The following is a 16,381-nucleotide window of genomic DNA, read 5'->3' on the forward strand; positions in this document are numbered from 1 at the left end:
AAGAAGAAGAAGAAGAATTATTTTGGAGCATCCACACTTTTTCACTCACCCAACAAACAATAATGAAGAAAGGAAAAAATAATGAAGAATTTAACTTTAAAAGATATAATTTAACTGGTTAAGTTGTAATGTTTATTTTTTAAATATTATTAATTTAAGTTTTTTAAATTCTCAGAATTATTGAATATTTATATAATTGTTAATTTTAAAAATTGTAAAATTAGTTGAGATACATGCAAGTTAATGTGTATATTTAGGTTAATCAAAAAAATTAATGAAGAAAATAAAGAAAGGAAAACATATGCCCTTGCCCTCTTCTTGTCGGGTATTGACAAAAGAAATGCGTCAATTCATTAAAAAGGTATACAGAAATTGCAAGTTCCCAAACGGACGAAACTGGGACCCATTGTGTGCGAACATTGATGCAGGTCACATGCAAGGCTGGAGAAGCGAGGCCATAGATTGTCTTAAGATTTAACCGATGACTGTAACAGTTGTACTGCAAAACATTCGTGCCCACCAGCGCTTGCAAGAAGGCTCATTCAATTGAACACTCGTATCATGATTTATCACCAATCTTTTTCATTGCTCCAACCAGTCTCATCAGAGAGGTGGTCTCTAGTTTTTCTTCCTAGTTTTCTCCTATATTTTAATAGTATCCTCGAAAGTCTCAGCTTATTGATGTTCATCATAGCAACGGTAGAACGAAGAATACGAGGAATTATGCCAAACGTGAAACCAATGATTGAGGTTTCCGGTATAAAACTGCTCTTGCAGGCCATCTCTCCCCTTCCCTGACAACTTGCAGCACGGCCGATCATAAAAATTCCCCATATAAAATCTTCATGACACAGAGGCGGTCCAGATCCTCGCCATGACCGTGTTATCTGTAACCAGCGTTTTGTACCATGCAAACTCATAGATTATTGACCTACAGGCTATTCTCAAGCTCCCTCAAATCAAGCACAAGCAAAGATACAAGCTTTTCCTTCTCCAAACTATATACATAACAACACTCGTTTGTTTATAGATTGTGCACGATCATATTTCTAATCAAATACATTGAGAGAGAAGGTTACGAACCCTTGTAACGTTCAGTGTGTTGCTCCTTGAACCAGCGCCTTCCATTCTGGAATGCTTGTTGGAAAGTGAACACACTCAAATACAAGTCAACAACACAAAAGCTAGCATTCAGAAGCCAAACAATAAATAGCTTCGTCCAATTACTGACATATTTGATCAAAACCTTTCATCTAACTATTGTAATTATTTACGCAATGCCGGATTCCTCATGTTGACAATAATACAATCAATTGCAAAAAAAATTATCTTATACAGTGAGGTAATATCTGTGCATCTTGGAGATGGAGGCCAGAAACTCTATCCAGTGGTTAAGAAACAAATGTACACGCTCTATTTCAACAACATTCTATTCATTGAAACAGTTGAATTTACAACATGTTGACATACATACTTGTTCTGAAGAAAAAAAACTTCCATCAAGACTCTTCCTGCAAGAGATTTGCAAGCTTACCGAAGATCAACAACATCAAACTTCATAATGGAATTCATGTAAACATGAGAACAGTGCTCATAAATCGGGCTGCCATCCAAAGACTCCTCATGGGGATGAAACCCTCTCTGCTGGCAATTACGAATCACTGACACACCACTTGGATCAGATAGATGAAAAATTCCATGTGGACTGCACTAGCAGAATATATATTTGTTAGCGACCTGAGATAGATTTTTTTTTTTGGGGGGGGGGGAGGCGTTTCAGCAAGGGGTTGTCTGGGTCATTTGTCCAGAAAATCATGAGGCTTGAGCTCCCCTACATGAAAATACACCAACAGTTGCAGCCATTATGGCTCAAGCAGGTGGCCAAGATGGGCTTTTGTGGCTAGTGGGTGTCGAATCCTACAACTCTTATAAGAGTATCAGCATAAATTAACCACTTGAAGCAACCCCATGTTGATCCTAATAGGTATTTGAACTGCATACTTTCATAAGTCATCTTTAATCTCATACTATACCCTGCATTATCATATTTACTGACATCTTCTCATCACCGATTGGGCAGTTGTAACTATAGGATAAGATACGGACCATGGTCCAGCCCATGTGGTTCAAGCTGTGATTACAATTTCAAAACTTGACCGACACCTCACAAATAATAGGCAACCTCATGACAATACATCTACAAATTTAAGGTTCAAGTAGTGAATGCATTTATTCTTTATAGCTTTTAAACATACATTTTTTAATCAATTCAGAGAAGTGAAAAATTGGGGGGGAAAATACACCCACCTTGATTCATCTGTCGGGGCCATAACAATTGCAATTGCTTCAGGCAACATGATCTAAAAAACAGGAAGCAAAAAGGTCGATCAGCAATACACATTATATTTCAAAACAACTGGATAATAGATCAAACAAGATAACGAAAACTCAAAATGTTGATATTCTTTTCAATTTTTAGTATGTTCATAAATAATTGGAGAATTAGGTCATTGGTGAAATAAAAGGTGTGGTAGAAACCACTTCTTAAGTGATAATTGTTACATGTGATTAAGCAGTGATCTATAATAAGAAAAACCAGCGCACAAGAGCTTTAAAATTTTCAAAAACTTCACAAATAGTTAGCTGCATATATGCAAGCTCCAAGAGAACAACCCAATGAACTAGAAATAATGACATCCCCCAAAGAAGAGCCAGGGATGTATTAGTGCAAACTCCAAGGCAGCAAAAAAGATAGCTTACCTGATACGAGTAGTGAGTGTGCAGATCAACTGAAGACATGAAACAAGTCTGTGATGGATGTGTCTGAAAAGTCATGCAAGAAACTCGAATAAGGTAACACATAAAGCACCAAATCAAACACTACAGAAATTCATAACTCTTTTATATACCAATGGCTGATAGCAAGTTACTCAAAATGTGAAGGCAGCTATGGATGATTCCAACAAAAACAAGACCAACAATATGCAGAGTAAAAAAATTAACCAGAATGATGGTGACATTTAACATCTAGCCAAATACTTTCTAACAGGACAACAAATATGAAAACATAGTAACACAGCCAAAAAATTATGACACTAACTTGCCATTATTGAGATACTTACATGAATCCATCCAAGGGGAAAAAGTGATAGTTTGTCTTGAACTTCAAATATTTCTTCTTCGTTTAATGTCTGGCACTGCACATTAGCAATTGTTTAAGGTGATGTTACTAAACGCATGGACATGGAGAAAAAGGAGGCCTAAAAATAAGAAATTATGATAGATGATATTTCAAAGTCAGATGCACATAATTAAGGTGATAATGTTGAATTGCATTCCATCATATAGTATATTTGGAGTCCAAAAATGTGGGCAGGGATCTTCCAAAGAAACAAGAAACAAAGAACCTTAGACTGCGTTCTTAGTATATTGCAGTCTTGTTTGATTTGACAATAATGCTTACAGAAATTAAACTGAAGAATAGTTCCACTTTTCATTTGGAGGGATGATAAACACTCATGCATGTGCGCATATGTATTTATATGCACAAGTCAAAATATATTGAGACGTGGAAAAGAGGATGCTCTCAACGAGGGAATACAATGTGCTCTTGTGGATATAATCTTAATGTCAACTAATCTACTAATGTCTCTAGAGTTAACAGATTTCATAACTCGAAATCATCAACAATTGTCCTTCAATGATTTACTGGTTGAAAGTAGTAGAGCAGGAAGCATATAGAATTTTGGGCAACTTCATAATTTTGAACAAAACATTAGTTAAAAACAGTACATAAAATAAAAAGCTAAGTTGAGAAAAAAAATGTTCTCATACCGAATCTGAAGTTGACTCTTGCTTTGGGATTATAAGCGTAGTAATGTGAAAAACCCTGTTTTTCTACAACACATGAAGTGAATTAATTAACGAACTTTAAAGGCTTTGAGAAAAAAAAAAAAAAAATTGCTGCACAAAATTTGGCCCCCCTTACCAGTGAACCAGCAAGAACACCACATGTTTCTAAATTTTTCTCTGTATTTGCCCGAGCCAATCTCAAGAAGTCTTGCATCAAATTTACAGGCTGCAGTGACGGTCAAAAGGGGATAATAAGAGAGAATACTAATGATCAAGAATCTAGAATTAAAGTGAAAGATTAAAGGACCATGATAACTTTTTTTAAAAAAAAAAAAAGAAGAAAGATAGTGGATCTCCCCTAAATATGAATTTTCAAACATTAAAAAGATTTGGACACCTACAACATGTAAATGTTGATAGGAATTAGAGCTTGGCAATCCATCATCAGAAGGTTTTGCTGGTCCAGGTCTTGGATCAGCAACTTTAGATGAAGGAATCAGAGAAGATTCCTGCTGCACTTTAGCAAGAACAGGAGGAGGGGAGGGTTGCCTGATGCCAACAAACTGAAAAGGATCCTCCCTTGCTTCATTAATTAATGTTGGGCATGTGTCCTCAGCCAGACGTGGCCATCTACCATCATCTAAGGATAGAACTGACTCCATTGTAGATTCAACAGCCGCAGAATTGGCATCTTTTACTGCCATAGCATCATATTGTCCAGCCTGATTCAGGCTATCATAACCATAATAAAACACAATGTTATGAATAGTCCCAATTTTTTTAGGGAAAACCTTACTAAGTGTTATGAAACACATTCAATATTTTCAATTCATCACAACATATAACAAAAATAATCCAAAATTCAAGAAAAGAAAAACATGGTTGAAGGTTTAAACAGATTCGGTAAAGTCCTCACCTTGAATTTTCAGTAGAGGTTAAGTCAGCATTGCTAGGGTACTGAACCTGCATATAAAAATAAACCGATGAGTCCATGGAATTTGCATGTTTTATTGAAAGCACACACATGTGCAAAAAGCAAACAAAAGAAGCAGCCACCAATTTTACCTTTATCCCTGCACTCGGTCCTGACCATTGTCCCTGGAAACCATTTGGGCCTAAAAACGAGTGTCTTGATAAAGTCTCTTGCTTTGGTAAAGGTAAACTAACAGACCTGCAGGTTTTCAAAAATAATTAAGTGGTTCTTACTGAAAATTTGAGCTCAATACCCTTACACATCACATTTAAATTCACAGTTCGCAGGCAAAAAAAAAGGTAGAAATAGCAAGACATACAACCATCAAAATGAGAAATTCAATGAGTGTCAACCTTCTTAAACCAAAAGACAATCTTTCACAACAAAAAGCAATGCAATTTGAATACAATACAGCTACAGAAAATACAGGACTCGTGTCTCTAAATAATAAAACTATTCTTGAAATATTATACTCACAACTTCTGCAACTGCTTGTCAATTCGTGACACGTCTAAATACAACCCTTGAGTATGATTATTATCATACTTCCACGATGACTGTGGCGCGACAACAACAAGCTAAAACCAAAAACAATGTTAATAATTAACAAAAACAACATATGAAAAGCATAAATATAACACAAAATAAGCCACGTATCATTTATCCACAATGCACAGATCAAAAGAGAATTCCTTTATAATTACCTTGCTCGAGTAAGAATTTTTATTAGCAGGTGACCATTCCAAAGTAGATGTTCCTGACCCATTAAATTCGACTTGTTGTGTTCTTGAATAAGCTTTTTCTATCTCATCCACTCGCCTATGGAATTCAGGCTTAATTGATTCAAGCTCATTTAACACCGCAAATGATCTCTGTTAAATAACAAAATAATCACAACTTAATTGTGATAATAATTAACACAATTAACATAAAGCTAACTGCAAGAACAAATATAAATAAATTAAACTTACTTTCTTGTAGTTTGCTCTTTCTTTTTGATACAAAGCTTGGTAATCTCGATGATAAGGTATAGTTTCAGAAACCAAACTGAACAAAACACAAAAAAAAAAAAAATGAATTCCAAAAAAAATGAAATTAAGGTAAAAACGGTGTAGTTTGCCGATATTAACCTTAAGTATCTAAGTAGCATTATGTACAAATCTACTACATTCTTCTCTTCTCTGTGTATATTTGCCTATCAAATCCACACACGAAAAATAAAAAGTAAATAGGGCAAAAATTAAAAATTGTTGCATAGTTGAGATATTATAGCTAAATTGGAATTAAAATGCAATTTAGGAGACCTGACGGAGGAGATTATCAGCGATTCTGTAGTAATTACGGAGAGGAATCCGATTATCGACTTCGACTTTTCGAGTCATTTTATCGACGTTGATCTTCATCGCGTTGACGATCAATTATTCCGGGGATTATTTCACGTTTGCCTTGATGAGAACACGGGATTTTTCCGGAGATCAGTTTCTAGACTTCGCAGCGAAGAAAAGGACAGGAAAACGGAAAGCTCTGTCGTTTCGAGTAATAAGAGAGCTTCTTCGCCTCTTCCTGTTAGGCTCTCGCAAGTTTAATATGGTTTTTTTTTCACTTACAGTCGTGGTAATGACCATCCTTGCCGTGGCACGGAGTTATTGAAAAAATTAAGTGCTGCCTTGTGTAAAATTTTAAGGTGCCCAATAAATAAATATGAATAATAATATTATTATTATTATTATTTATTTTAAGAATAGATAGATAATAAAAGAAAAAAAATAAATTTAAGATCTAAGAAAAGTAATGAGAAATTTCTCTCTGGATATCCTTTTATTTTCTCCCTTATTTCTCTCAGTTTTTTTATGTCTATTTATCTATTGAGAATAAATATTAGTAGTTGATTATTGAACATCATAATTTTTTTATATGGTCTTTATAATATAGGTTTAATTACTACAACCCATATAAAACTTTTGATTATGAAAAAAAAATTTATATAATTTATAATTATTTCTTAATAATCGATAAATAAAAAAGACAGAACATAACCAAGTTAAAAACAAATTCACATATTTATGTTTGAGCATTTGATAATTTTATTTTATTTTATTTTTTACTAATTTTCAAATAAATTTTCTTATATGTGTGTGTCAATATTATATTTTTAGAAAAATACCTTTTAAGGATGTAATTATATTAAAAAGGTCAAAATAATATATAAAAATACATTGCTCAAAATAAACTATAAATTATTTTTTACAATTTAATAGAAATTGTTTTACGTGCTAAACAACAGCTCATTGACCTTCTTCACAGCTATTTTCTTAACTTCTTTTTACCTACAATTTTTCTTAGCTTGTACCTCATTTTTTATTTATTCTAGAGTTTAGATTTTTATTTTTTGTAGAGAGATTTGAATTATTCACATATAAATAATACAGATCATATGAAAATTGAAGGGAACTGAGTGAATTTGTCTCGAGACCATGGAATGTGGCATCCATGTGGGTCTCATTGATATCGAAGATAATCCAAGTCAGGCCCTCTGTTAATGAAACAGTTAAAGGCATCATTTGAGAAACGGTAAATAGGATCAGAACCATCTACAATCCAATTTCCATTAAAGATTGTTAGATCATACTGTAAATTAATGTTTAGTTTTACTAGATGTGATTTTCATAAACATAAAACTAAAATTCTTAGCTTGTTAAGCATATGTATAGCTTAAGCTTAGCGAGTTTATATTTAGAAACCGTGTGGGAATGTGGTTGAAATCGTGTTTTTAAAAAAATTTAATTTTTTTTATTAAAATTTAATACGGTTTGTATGTTTTGTATCGTTTTGATGTGTTGATGTCAAAAATAATTTTTAAAAAATAAAAAAATTATTGGCATGCATTTCAGCACAAAAAATTATTTGAAAAGCAACCGCTACCACACTGTCAAACATATTCTTAATGTGGTGTTTGCTTCTGATTTTGAACTTGTTTTTTAAATAATTTTTTGATAGTTTTGGTATATTGCTTTTAAAAATAAAATAAAAATTCAAAAAATAAAATATTATTAAAATTATAAAGAAATTTTAAGACCCCCCTAGTGTGTTATTGAAGTTTTTGAGTTTATAAAAACATGTCAGTAAAAGAAATTTTAAGATCCCATGAAGTCAATGAAAACCTCTAAGGTTTTCCTTGGATTTCCATTGTTCCGTGTCACAGATTCTGCAGGTTTGTTTTTGTATGCAGCCTGTGTGTGTAGCAAAATAAAGTCCCCTGTGAGTTCTAGGGAGTTTGTATGCTTCCCATTGTTCCTTCACAGAAAACTTCGTTATCCATATTGTTGGTCGTAGAGGGTTCTGTGTAGCTTGAACAAAATTTTGTTCCAGCAAATCAAGCTTTCAAAACTGCACATTTTGCTATTACATACAAGGACAACAAATACAACTTGTTATTTTCTTTCTGAGTGCCAAAATGTGTACATTAACTTCAAGCAAGCGAAAAATAACGCTTGTCTCCTCCCTCAGAACATCTCAACTGGGAGATATCCCTCTGAAAACAAGAAACCTCCAACCACAAATTGCAGACATCGTAATATAAAAGCAATAAAGCAGGCTCAGCAAACATGAAGCCAAGTCCTAGCAGAATCTGATTCGCGGTGTTGTATGCATTGTTTTGTTCAGCTTGAAGGTGTTCAGACACGTCAAAATTACCTGGGTGACACCAACACCAGAATTTGACTTTGTGGAAGAAACCAAAGCAAGATGACAACTTCATAAACTAGTAAAATACCTCTTTCGGGACCATAGCTACATCCTGCCTTGATTGTGTCTCGAACATCCTCTCTTTGGTGGCTTTATTATAGAAAACAAAGTTTTTCGTGATGTTTTCGATGCAGTTGAGCACCAAATGTGTCTCTGAAAGGCACGGTCCACTGCAGTAGGGATCAACATATTCAGGAAGCACATTAAGGTTACCAGTCTAGGTCAATCTATAGGCTTCTTGACAGCTGCTGTATATCCGGGACTTGGCAAAAATCAATGCCAAAGCAATTTGTAAGAAGCATGAAAGAATATTTTGACTACAGATTAAACGTTTCACATGATAACTCTTTTCGTGCTAAAGAGAAAATGAACAAAGTCCAAGGCCTAAGAACGGCCACACCAGAGACAGCTCCCAGAAACGCAAGTACTTAACCCAGCAGTGGAGGGAAGTGAAGGAAATTATAAACCTAATAGGCAACATTAATATGCAAGTCAGAAACAAGCACATGAAAGGATCACTGGGTGAAGCAGCGATGATTAATCGAACATATTTCAACGTACTCGACCGCATGTATCCTACCATGGGTGGATAAAATCAAGATCCCACTTACATATTTATTGTTGAAACATAGCAAAGCTTTTGCAACAACTTCAGCCGGATCACCATCTACAATGCCTGTGCCTGTTTGAGGCATACCGCCAGCAATTCCTGTGCCTGTTTGAGACCCATCTTCATCTGCCTTCCCTGTGAAGGATCAGAAAATTATCGTTAATGCTCCTAAATTAAAATCACTAATTTTTTAGGACCATCTGTTCGTTATCTGTCAAATACCTAGGTTGCAGCAGAATATAGACACCCCAACAAGAAATGCAGATAAAATATCAAGGCTTTTTCCATGTTTTTGCATGTCTAACAAGGGTTTCATTGATCTAGCAGCATCCCCTCTAACACACAGATAACGAATTAATAAATTGTGCGTGACAGCATTAAGAGAGATACCCCACTCCACCATTTCACTGAAACAGACTAAAGCATCATCAACCTGTTGTGCTTGACAAAGACCATCAATTATCAAACTAAAAGTGAGCTTCAATCCACGTTCTAAAAGCATCTGCAACAGTAACAAGGTTGGGAGAAATACCTCTGCATCACTTTGAAAGCCTTTCCTGCCTCGTTCATCACATTGGCTTTGCAGAAGCAATCAATTGGCATGTTATAAGAAAAGACATCTGACACGAGTCCATCTTGGACCATTTGATTCTATTACGGATCACCCTCCATACCTCTTCCTGCCTTGTACAAAATTTCAATCAATTCAAGGTAAATGCTAAACCCTTTTAATAAAACTTCGCACCCTGCTCAATAAAACTATCCAATATCCCACACGTCTCATTGACATCCAAACCCTTTAACAAACAAGTCACTAGGATGTTAAACGTCGAAATGTCAGGCAAGTAACCTCCCTCCCCAAGTTTCCTCGATAATGCACCTGCCTCTCTTGGCATACACTTCTCTTACAGGCAGCGGAATAATGTATCGCAAGCCAATCTCCACGAGGCAGGCTCCTTTCCTATGAAATAACCTTTTGGGACTGGAAACTGAATTGGATTTTTTTAAGCTGAGAGATTATTGAAGAAAGACTATTATTACATGTCAAAGAAGCATCAGTGTTGTTGGTTTGTCTTTGAAGTTGATCAGTTTTGGGCTTTGAGAGGTTTCTTTTGTGTCGGGGAACTTTGAACGATTGAATGATTTTTTAGATTTACGGAGGGTATTGAGTTCAGGCGATGATCTAGAAGCTAAAGAATGAAAGCCCTCTCATGTCCGCCCTTCCTGCAGAAACTGCAGCAAAGTGAAGCACAGGGGTTTTACCTAACAAAATTTCAAAGCCGGACTACAAATGACCTGTCGTTTTTACTTTCGTTTCTACATAACGACGACTTGACGGTTCTAATGAACTACTTGGTGTTTTCTATAACAACCGGTTGTTTTTGTATTTTAAACGAGCTTTTAAAAAAAAAAATATTTTATTTTATTTTAAATTATTTTTTATTTTATGTTTTCAAGTTGAATTGTTAACATTAAAAATAAATATATACACAGTTAAACCTATGTTTGTTTGGAATTCTTAAGCAACAAAAAAATTTTAAACCTATATTTGTTCGGAATTCTTAAGCAACAAACAAATTTTAGATGTCATGTTACGATGTAGTCGTTATCATATTTATGAAAAATAATTTACTTGAATTATGTAACATTTTTATTATTGATTTATAAATATATTTGAATTTATATAGATATTGTTTAAAGTAATTTTATTTGTAAATATATTAAAAAAATATATTTAAAAAAATTCTAATTCTAATATGAATATAAAAAATATAAAAAAAAAATTTAAAACCAATTTTTTTTAAAAAAAAATACTCACTCTTATTCTTTTTATAATTTTTACATTAATATATTAAAATAATCTAAAATCATAAAAAAAATCAAAATTTTAAAAAGTTTTAGTTCAACCAGAGCCAAATACTCTCTAAATTAATGAAATCCATCAATGTAATTAACTCATTCTCTTATAAACTAACTTAATTACAATGAATATGCAATAATACAAGAGCATTTTTATCTCATAAAAACAATATATGGAGCTCCTTAATAATAATAATAATAATAATAAACATAAGGAGATAGATAGCAAAAATATGTATATACGGAACTTTTTAACTTTTTAATAGTATAGCTTCCTGGGTAATTGTTTTATGCTATTGTCTGTGATTTTCACTATTGCTCGAGCCTTTATGCCTTAGATTAATAAATAAATATTCGGTTACCCCAAATTCTTTTTCCGAACAATTTTAAGAATATATATTTTATAAAAATATTATGTATTTAAAGAAAACAAGTCACTCTCAAGGATTTTTTTTTTATTTGATTAACATGGATGTTTAGATGAATTAACGTATATTTTAACTAATTTTACATATCTTGAAATTAATAATCATGTAAATCTAAAAGTAACCCTAATACTTGTAGGATTTAAAATAGTAATGTTCTAAAAAACAAAATTAAAACTTTACCAGTTTAAATATACTTTTTAAAATTTATTCGAACATAAGAGTGAAGAAAGAGAGCGAATATTGGATTTATCTCAAACGAAAGCTCCTTTATTAAGAATAGTTTAGATCAACATTCAAAGGGGCAATTGCAAGGAGCACAATTTGGACGAGTAGAGATGTCTGTAAAACGCATATAATCACTTCCTCTGAACATTATAATCAATCTAACCCTGCCTGCAACAGCAACAACAGAACCAAGAGTAAAAAAGCTAGTGTTGAAGCATCAAAGAGCAATCTGGTAAAACACGTTACGCGTCCACGTCAAGACTCACATTGCTACCAGATGTACAGGCCGGTCTCCTGGGAGGGAGTGGATGATGAGGTGTTCTCTGCAGTTTGTAAATCCAAGTTCAATCATGTAACGATAAATTCTCATTTTAAAGGATCCTGGTTAGGAAATTCTAGGAGTCGATATCAATGATGTGCCTTTATTTAGTTCTTTTATCTACAAAATGGTCATTTTTATTGGAAATCGCGTGACCGAACGGACTTTTTTAAAAACTCTATGGTAGAACCCAGGGCTGCAACTGGCCTCATTCTAAAAATGTCCAGCAGATATCAATCTCTATAATAGAGTTTGAAATTTGAACATGAAACTTATTAATAAAAATTTCAAATTTTAATCACGGGAGCATCCCGTGTAAACAACTTTCTCCTTGTTTTTTCCCCCCTTGCAGCTATGTTTTTTGCATGCTTTTTATTTTTTTTTCCTCTGAGGAAGGAGATGGGGGATACAATTCTCCCCGCCACACAAAAAAAAACCCGCAAGCAAGAAGAAGGGGGGTAAGATATTATTACCTGTAGTTTCGGGCGCAAAGTTTCTATTGCCACTGTTGACTTTTGATTCACTCCAGCTCCTTGCTGTTGGGGGAAAAAACCCAAAAATGAAGACAGAGAGGTCAAATAGAGTTTTAGGCGCAGAGGATTAGTAAATCAAGATGCGTTAATTTGTTCTATTTGCAATTAAAATCGTCGCCTCTACTCTGCATCAATTAGCAAATGAGATGACTATAGTTTACTAGGTTTTTTCACACTTAAAAATCCATAATAGAATATATTTACTGGAAAATACCTCTAATGTAATAACGGCTTAGATGAAAGTATTTTCGAAACAAATCCAGTTGATTGACTGTTTTTTTCTTTTAAAAAACATGAACTCAAATAGAAATTGTTGAATAGGAGACATATAATTCTGTTTTTTGCAGCAATTACATTCAACTTCAGAAACACTCCAATGCAAATCAACTAAGACTTTTAAGAATTAAGATAGTATTTAGTCATTATCTCGAGATAAAAAAACACAGAAACACAGTTGAAGCAACTTAAAAAAACATAAATAAAGCACAGGAACACAGTAGAAGCAACTTAAAAACACATAAATAAAATAGAATAAAGTAATTGAGTTTCATGGCCTTAAGTAAGCAAGCAACAAGGCATGCAGGCTGGTTGAAATTAGCAAAGAATAGCAGTTGCTGCTCAGTAACTGGCAGAGCATCTCATGTGGCGGTGGCTGAGCATGTGAATACATGGGACCATTTATTTTAATATAGCAACTAACCCAAACCCAAACCTGTACCGACGGGACAATACATGAAAAATTTGTGGGTTTTTCTCTAGTAATAGTGACAAGTACCTTGCATAATGCCCAGTCTGCTGAATCAAAGAAGGCGCGTTCATGGTCCTACATTCATTATTAAAGGCTCGTTTATCATATAATAGCACGGATTTTCTTTAATATCACTTGTTAAATCATGTTATTTAGCTTACCTTTGAAATCAAGGGCTTCTTTTTGGGTGCCAGCCCTCCATATTTCTTGGTCGTGGATGCTGCCTGTCAACAACAGAAAAAAAAAAAAAAAAATTCAAGTTTGACAAAAATCTTCAACAATTTTATTTCCGAGAGAATAATACTGATTAATTAAATAATGCTGGGCACAGCCGCCCCTGGTTAATTTGATTTTGCTAGGCTCCACGGAGCCGATGTGGGTAATATTTCTTTCGTCTCTCAGTTTATTTAATTTAAGATCGATTCGTTGATCAAAGATGGCGCTCCTAAAAAAACAAAACGTTCATCTCAAAATTAGGTTAGATTGAGCACTCAAAAGCTCAAGTTAGGTACAACGGACCAGCCTCAATTATCCTTTACTTTGACCCCGTCAACTGATAAGGCCTAAAATCAAGATTTATAATGGGTGAGTTGAATCTGACTCCCACCTTTAAAACCTTTTATTTCATCAATTACAATACCTTTGACCAATATTGGATATATTAGTATAAAGTCTTTTTCTAATTGAATTTTCAGCGAGCTCAGAAATAAATTAAAATATTACTTGTTTAGTTTCAAATTTTTATTTTTATCATGAATGTATCAAAACGATTAAAATAAAATAAAATTCACATGCCTATATTTGTACCGTAATCCGACGGCCAACCGGTGTGTGAAATCAATCGAGTGTATTGGGTAAAATCAGATGCGATACTGTATGGTAGTACTGTGGTATGTACAAATTACGACTGTACATTTGCCGACACCTCAAAGAATGTCAGCGTTTTGTGCCCAAGTGAATGTCATGTCATGCTAATAGCCGTTCGATGTAGGGACCGCCACAACATTACCATGATTGCGACGAGGATCCCATACTACTAATTATAAGCCAAGAAAAGGATAAATCTAGTGTGGAGAGATTTATTTTTGCCCCTTCCATTAAGGCCCCACTTGAAAAATATCACAGATACTCAGGCTCATTTTTGGGATAAGCTAAAAAAAATCGGTAATACAAAGCTTTTGCCGTTGAGATATTAAATATATTATTTTTAGTTATAATTTTTAAAAAACTATATATATTATATTAAATTTTTTATGAAATAAATCTTTACATACAAAATAAATAAAAAATAAATTTTAAAATATAAATTATATTGAAATGAATCAAAAATCATAAGCTATTTAACTAGCATAAACGATACAACAAATAAATATGATTGAGAAATGTCCACGTAGGTTTGAGAATTGTTATGCACATTAGCTTGATTGTATTTTTCAAAACAATTTTCACATGTTCGATTTCAATGTGTGTATATATAATGGCATCAAATTTAACAAATAAATAACGTTGATTTTTAATTGTAAAGTTAGGAATTGTGTTATGCGATGAACATATTAAAATAATTCAAAATATAAAAAAAATATTAATTTTAAAGTTTTTAAAAACAGACGATCTTTACGAAAGAAACAAATTAAAAAAAAGAGATTCAGACAACGGATTAGTGTTTGTTATGAAGATTGAGTATCAATTCGCAATTGTTATTTATATATAATTAAGGTGCATTTTAGACATGCAACAAGGAGCTTCAAATACGAGCCGGCCATTAATCATATTAGGGCCTCAACTGCATATAGTTAGTAGGAATGTTGAATTCATCATCAACGAGGTAGTTCTATCACATTAAACGAGCTGGATTGATGCGTTGGGTCCCATTTGCCCACCACCACAAATCTTATATGTGGTTACCTCACACGAGGCATGCTTCCAAATTTTTAGTTGCGTTCATGTAACAAGTAATATTTCTCATAAATAAAATATCTAGTTTTGATTTTCCTAAAGAAACACGGTAATAAACCCATCGGGTCTGTGCGTACCTCAATGTCTTGAGAGCCATAGAAGTTTTCGCTGCTGTTGCAGTCTGCCATCTCTCTTCTCCCCTGCTATTCATCAATCAAACAAAACGATCAGAACAAAAACTTCTGAAGGCAAAAACAACTCTTAGGATTGCGAGTGAGAGGAAAGATGAAGGAGAATGGATACCAAAACTCTCTATCGACCCAAGAAATTAACACTAACAGTAAAATGGTCAAGAAATGAACCCTTTATATACAAAAGGGCCACAGCACTCGCAACCCGTGGCAAAAAGAAGGTGTGTGTACGTGTCAGGCTAAGAGAGAAGGGGGTGGGAGACGGATCTTTCATCCCTGAATTACCTTGCAGCAGAGAAAAGGGAGAGATGCGAGAAAGAAAGCAGAGGAACGTTAAAGAAAGAAAAAAGGGCCGATAGAGAGAGAGAGAGAGAGAGAGAGAATCGGGTTGGCTTGGAGTGAGAAGGTGGGATAAGAATATACAACTACAACATGGGGAAGGGAAGATAGATATATGATGATAAGTAAGAGGAAAAATTAACCCCGGATTTGAAAAAGCAAACGAGAAAGGGGTGGATAATAGATACGCATGTAACGAGATATTGGAAGCAAACTAGGAAAAGAAAAGCTAACTAACAAGCCTCCAGTGCGAGGAGGAGAGGCGGTGGGTGGAAATAAGGTTTAAAACTGGTGGGCAACTGCTTGTATTTATGTATCTTATATGTAACCTATGTATATATTAAAAATTTCCTGGGTATATATATATAATATATTAACAAGCATATGTGTATCTTATAGTAGAAAAGGTTTTTTATTCTATGATCCTTTTCTGCCATCGATTAAATATCAAATAAATTAAGCTATGGTTTGCACAGTTAGGATATCAACATCAATACAGGTCGGTCCATGGCAAACCCAGCGCCATACGTTCTCAAGCAACAGCACATCCTCTCTGTTACCGACACTTCTACTCATTAGGCACGTTTTGTATTTGTTTATTTATTTCTATGTTTTTTTTTTAATTAAAATTTCATTATCTGGCCTTTTCTCTTTAGAGATTTG

The 16,381-nt window shown here is 33.9% G+C and overlaps 3 protein-coding genes across 15 annotated transcripts; all 3 read right to left on the reverse strand.

Annotated features, from left to right (window-relative positions):
* Window positions 1-1,285: 1,285 nt before the first annotated feature.
* On the reverse strand, window positions 1,286-6,455 carry LOC118046596 (AMSH-like ubiquitin thioesterase 3). The gene is made up of 14 exons (XM_035055578.2): window positions 6,130-6,455; window positions 5,956-6,020; window positions 5,797-5,872; window positions 5,530-5,697; window positions 5,303-5,403; window positions 4,918-5,023; window positions 4,769-4,815; window positions 4,254-4,584; window positions 3,989-4,078; window positions 3,835-3,897; window positions 3,123-3,197; window positions 2,761-2,823; window positions 2,308-2,360; window positions 1,286-1,705 (listed from the first exon to the last, which is right to left on the reverse strand). The coding sequence occupies exons 1-14, from the start codon at window positions 6,226-6,228 to the stop codon at window positions 1,531-1,533; spliced, it is 1,512 nt and encodes a 503-aa protein (XP_034911469.1). The 5' UTR covers window positions 6,229-6,455; the 3' UTR covers window positions 1,286-1,530.
* A 1,728-nt stretch (window positions 6,456-8,183) lies between these two features.
* On the reverse strand, window positions 8,184-10,699 carry LOC118046567 (uncharacterized). 8 transcript variants are annotated; one of them, XR_012170902.1, is made up of 5 exons: window positions 9,712-10,699; window positions 9,402-9,586; window positions 9,181-9,314; window positions 8,598-9,036; window positions 8,184-8,518 (listed from the first exon to the last, which is right to left on the reverse strand). XR_012170902.1 is itself a non-coding variant. In XM_073411742.1 (4 exons), the coding sequence occupies exons 1-4, from the start codon at window positions 9,822-9,824 to the stop codon at window positions 8,998-9,000; spliced, it is 471 nt and encodes a 156-aa protein (XP_073267843.1). In that variant the 5' UTR covers window positions 9,825-10,699; the 3' UTR covers window positions 8,184-8,997. The 8 variants fall into 8 exon arrangements, 2 of the variants coding, with proteins under 2 accessions (XP_073267843.1, XP_034911431.1); XR_012170900.1 differs by having other exon boundaries at window positions 8,598-8,739; window positions 9,712-10,676; XR_004687198.2 differs by having other exon boundaries at window positions 8,598-8,739; window positions 9,402-9,620; window positions 9,712-10,672.
* Window positions 10,700-11,712: 1,013 nt separating this feature from the next.
* On the reverse strand, window positions 11,713-16,035 carry LOC118046535 (uncharacterized). 6 transcript variants are annotated; one of them, XM_035055512.2, is made up of 7 exons: window positions 15,665-16,030; window positions 15,326-15,388; window positions 13,454-13,516; window positions 13,320-13,367; window positions 12,485-12,547; window positions 11,959-12,015; window positions 11,713-11,860 (listed from the first exon to the last, which is right to left on the reverse strand). In XM_035055512.2, exons 2-7 carry the CDS (start codon window positions 15,374-15,376, stop codon window positions 11,846-11,848), a joined length of 297 nt encoding a protein of 98 aa, XP_034911403.1. In that variant the 5' UTR covers window positions 15,377-15,388; window positions 15,665-16,030; the 3' UTR covers window positions 11,713-11,845. The 6 variants fall into 6 exon arrangements, with proteins under 6 accessions (XP_034911403.1, XP_034911411.1, XP_034911380.1 ...); XM_035055520.2 differs by lacking the exon at window positions 11,959-12,015 and having other exon boundaries at window positions 15,665-16,032; XM_035055489.2 differs by lacking the exon at window positions 11,713-11,860 and having other exon boundaries at window positions 11,867-12,015; window positions 15,326-15,391; window positions 15,665-16,035.
* Window positions 16,036-16,381: the final 346 nt, after the last annotated feature.

This window comes from Populus alba, chromosome 10, assembly GCF_005239225.2.
Source record: "Populus alba chromosome 10, ASM523922v2, whole genome shotgun sequence".
Classification (NCBI taxonomy): Eukaryota; Viridiplantae; Streptophyta; class Magnoliopsida; order Malpighiales; family Salicaceae; genus Populus; species Populus alba.

What these genes read in the sequence shown, in the direction of transcription:
- LOC118046596 (XM_035055578.2), bottom strand. Translation starts at nt 6,228, where the DNA reads ATGAAGATCAACGTCGATAAAATGACTCGAAAAGTCGAAGTCGATAAT. An exon ending in ACCTCTACTGAAAATTCAAG is followed by an intron (nt 4,585 to 4,768) that starts GTGAGGACTTTA and finishes TGGTTATGATAG; the next exon opens with CCTGAATCAGGCTGGACAAT. An exon ending in GCCCCGACAGATGAATCAAG is followed by an intron (nt 1,706 to 2,307) that starts GTGGGTGTATTT and finishes CTGCTAGTGCAG; the next exon opens with TCCACATGGAATTTTTCATC.
- LOC118046567 (XM_035055540.2), bottom strand. Translation starts at nt 9,824, where the DNA reads ATGGTCCAAGATGGACTCGTGTCAGATGTCTTTTCTTATAACATGCCA. An exon ending in GCTTTCAAAGTGATGCAGAG is followed by an intron (nt 9,587 to 9,711) that starts GTATTTCTCCCA and finishes AGTCTGTTTCAG; the next exon opens with TGAAATGGTGGAGTGGGGTA. An exon ending in TATATTCTGCTGCAACCTAG is followed by an intron (nt 9,315 to 9,401) that starts GTATTTGACAGA and finishes GATCCTTCACAG; the next exon opens with GGAAGGCAGATGAAGATGGG.
- LOC118046535 (XM_035055489.2), bottom strand. Translation starts at nt 15,376, where the DNA reads ATGGCAGACTGCAACAGCAGCGAAAACTTCTATGGCTCTCAAGACATT. An exon ending in AGAAGCCCTTGATTTCAAAG is followed by an intron (nt 13,368 to 13,453) that starts GTAAGCTAAATA and finishes TAATGAATGTAG; the next exon opens with GACCATGAACGCGCCTTCTT. An exon ending in CTTTGCGCCCGAAACTACAG is followed by an intron (nt 12,016 to 12,484) that starts GTAATAATATCT and finishes TACAAACTGCAG; the next exon opens with AGAACACCTCATCATCCACT.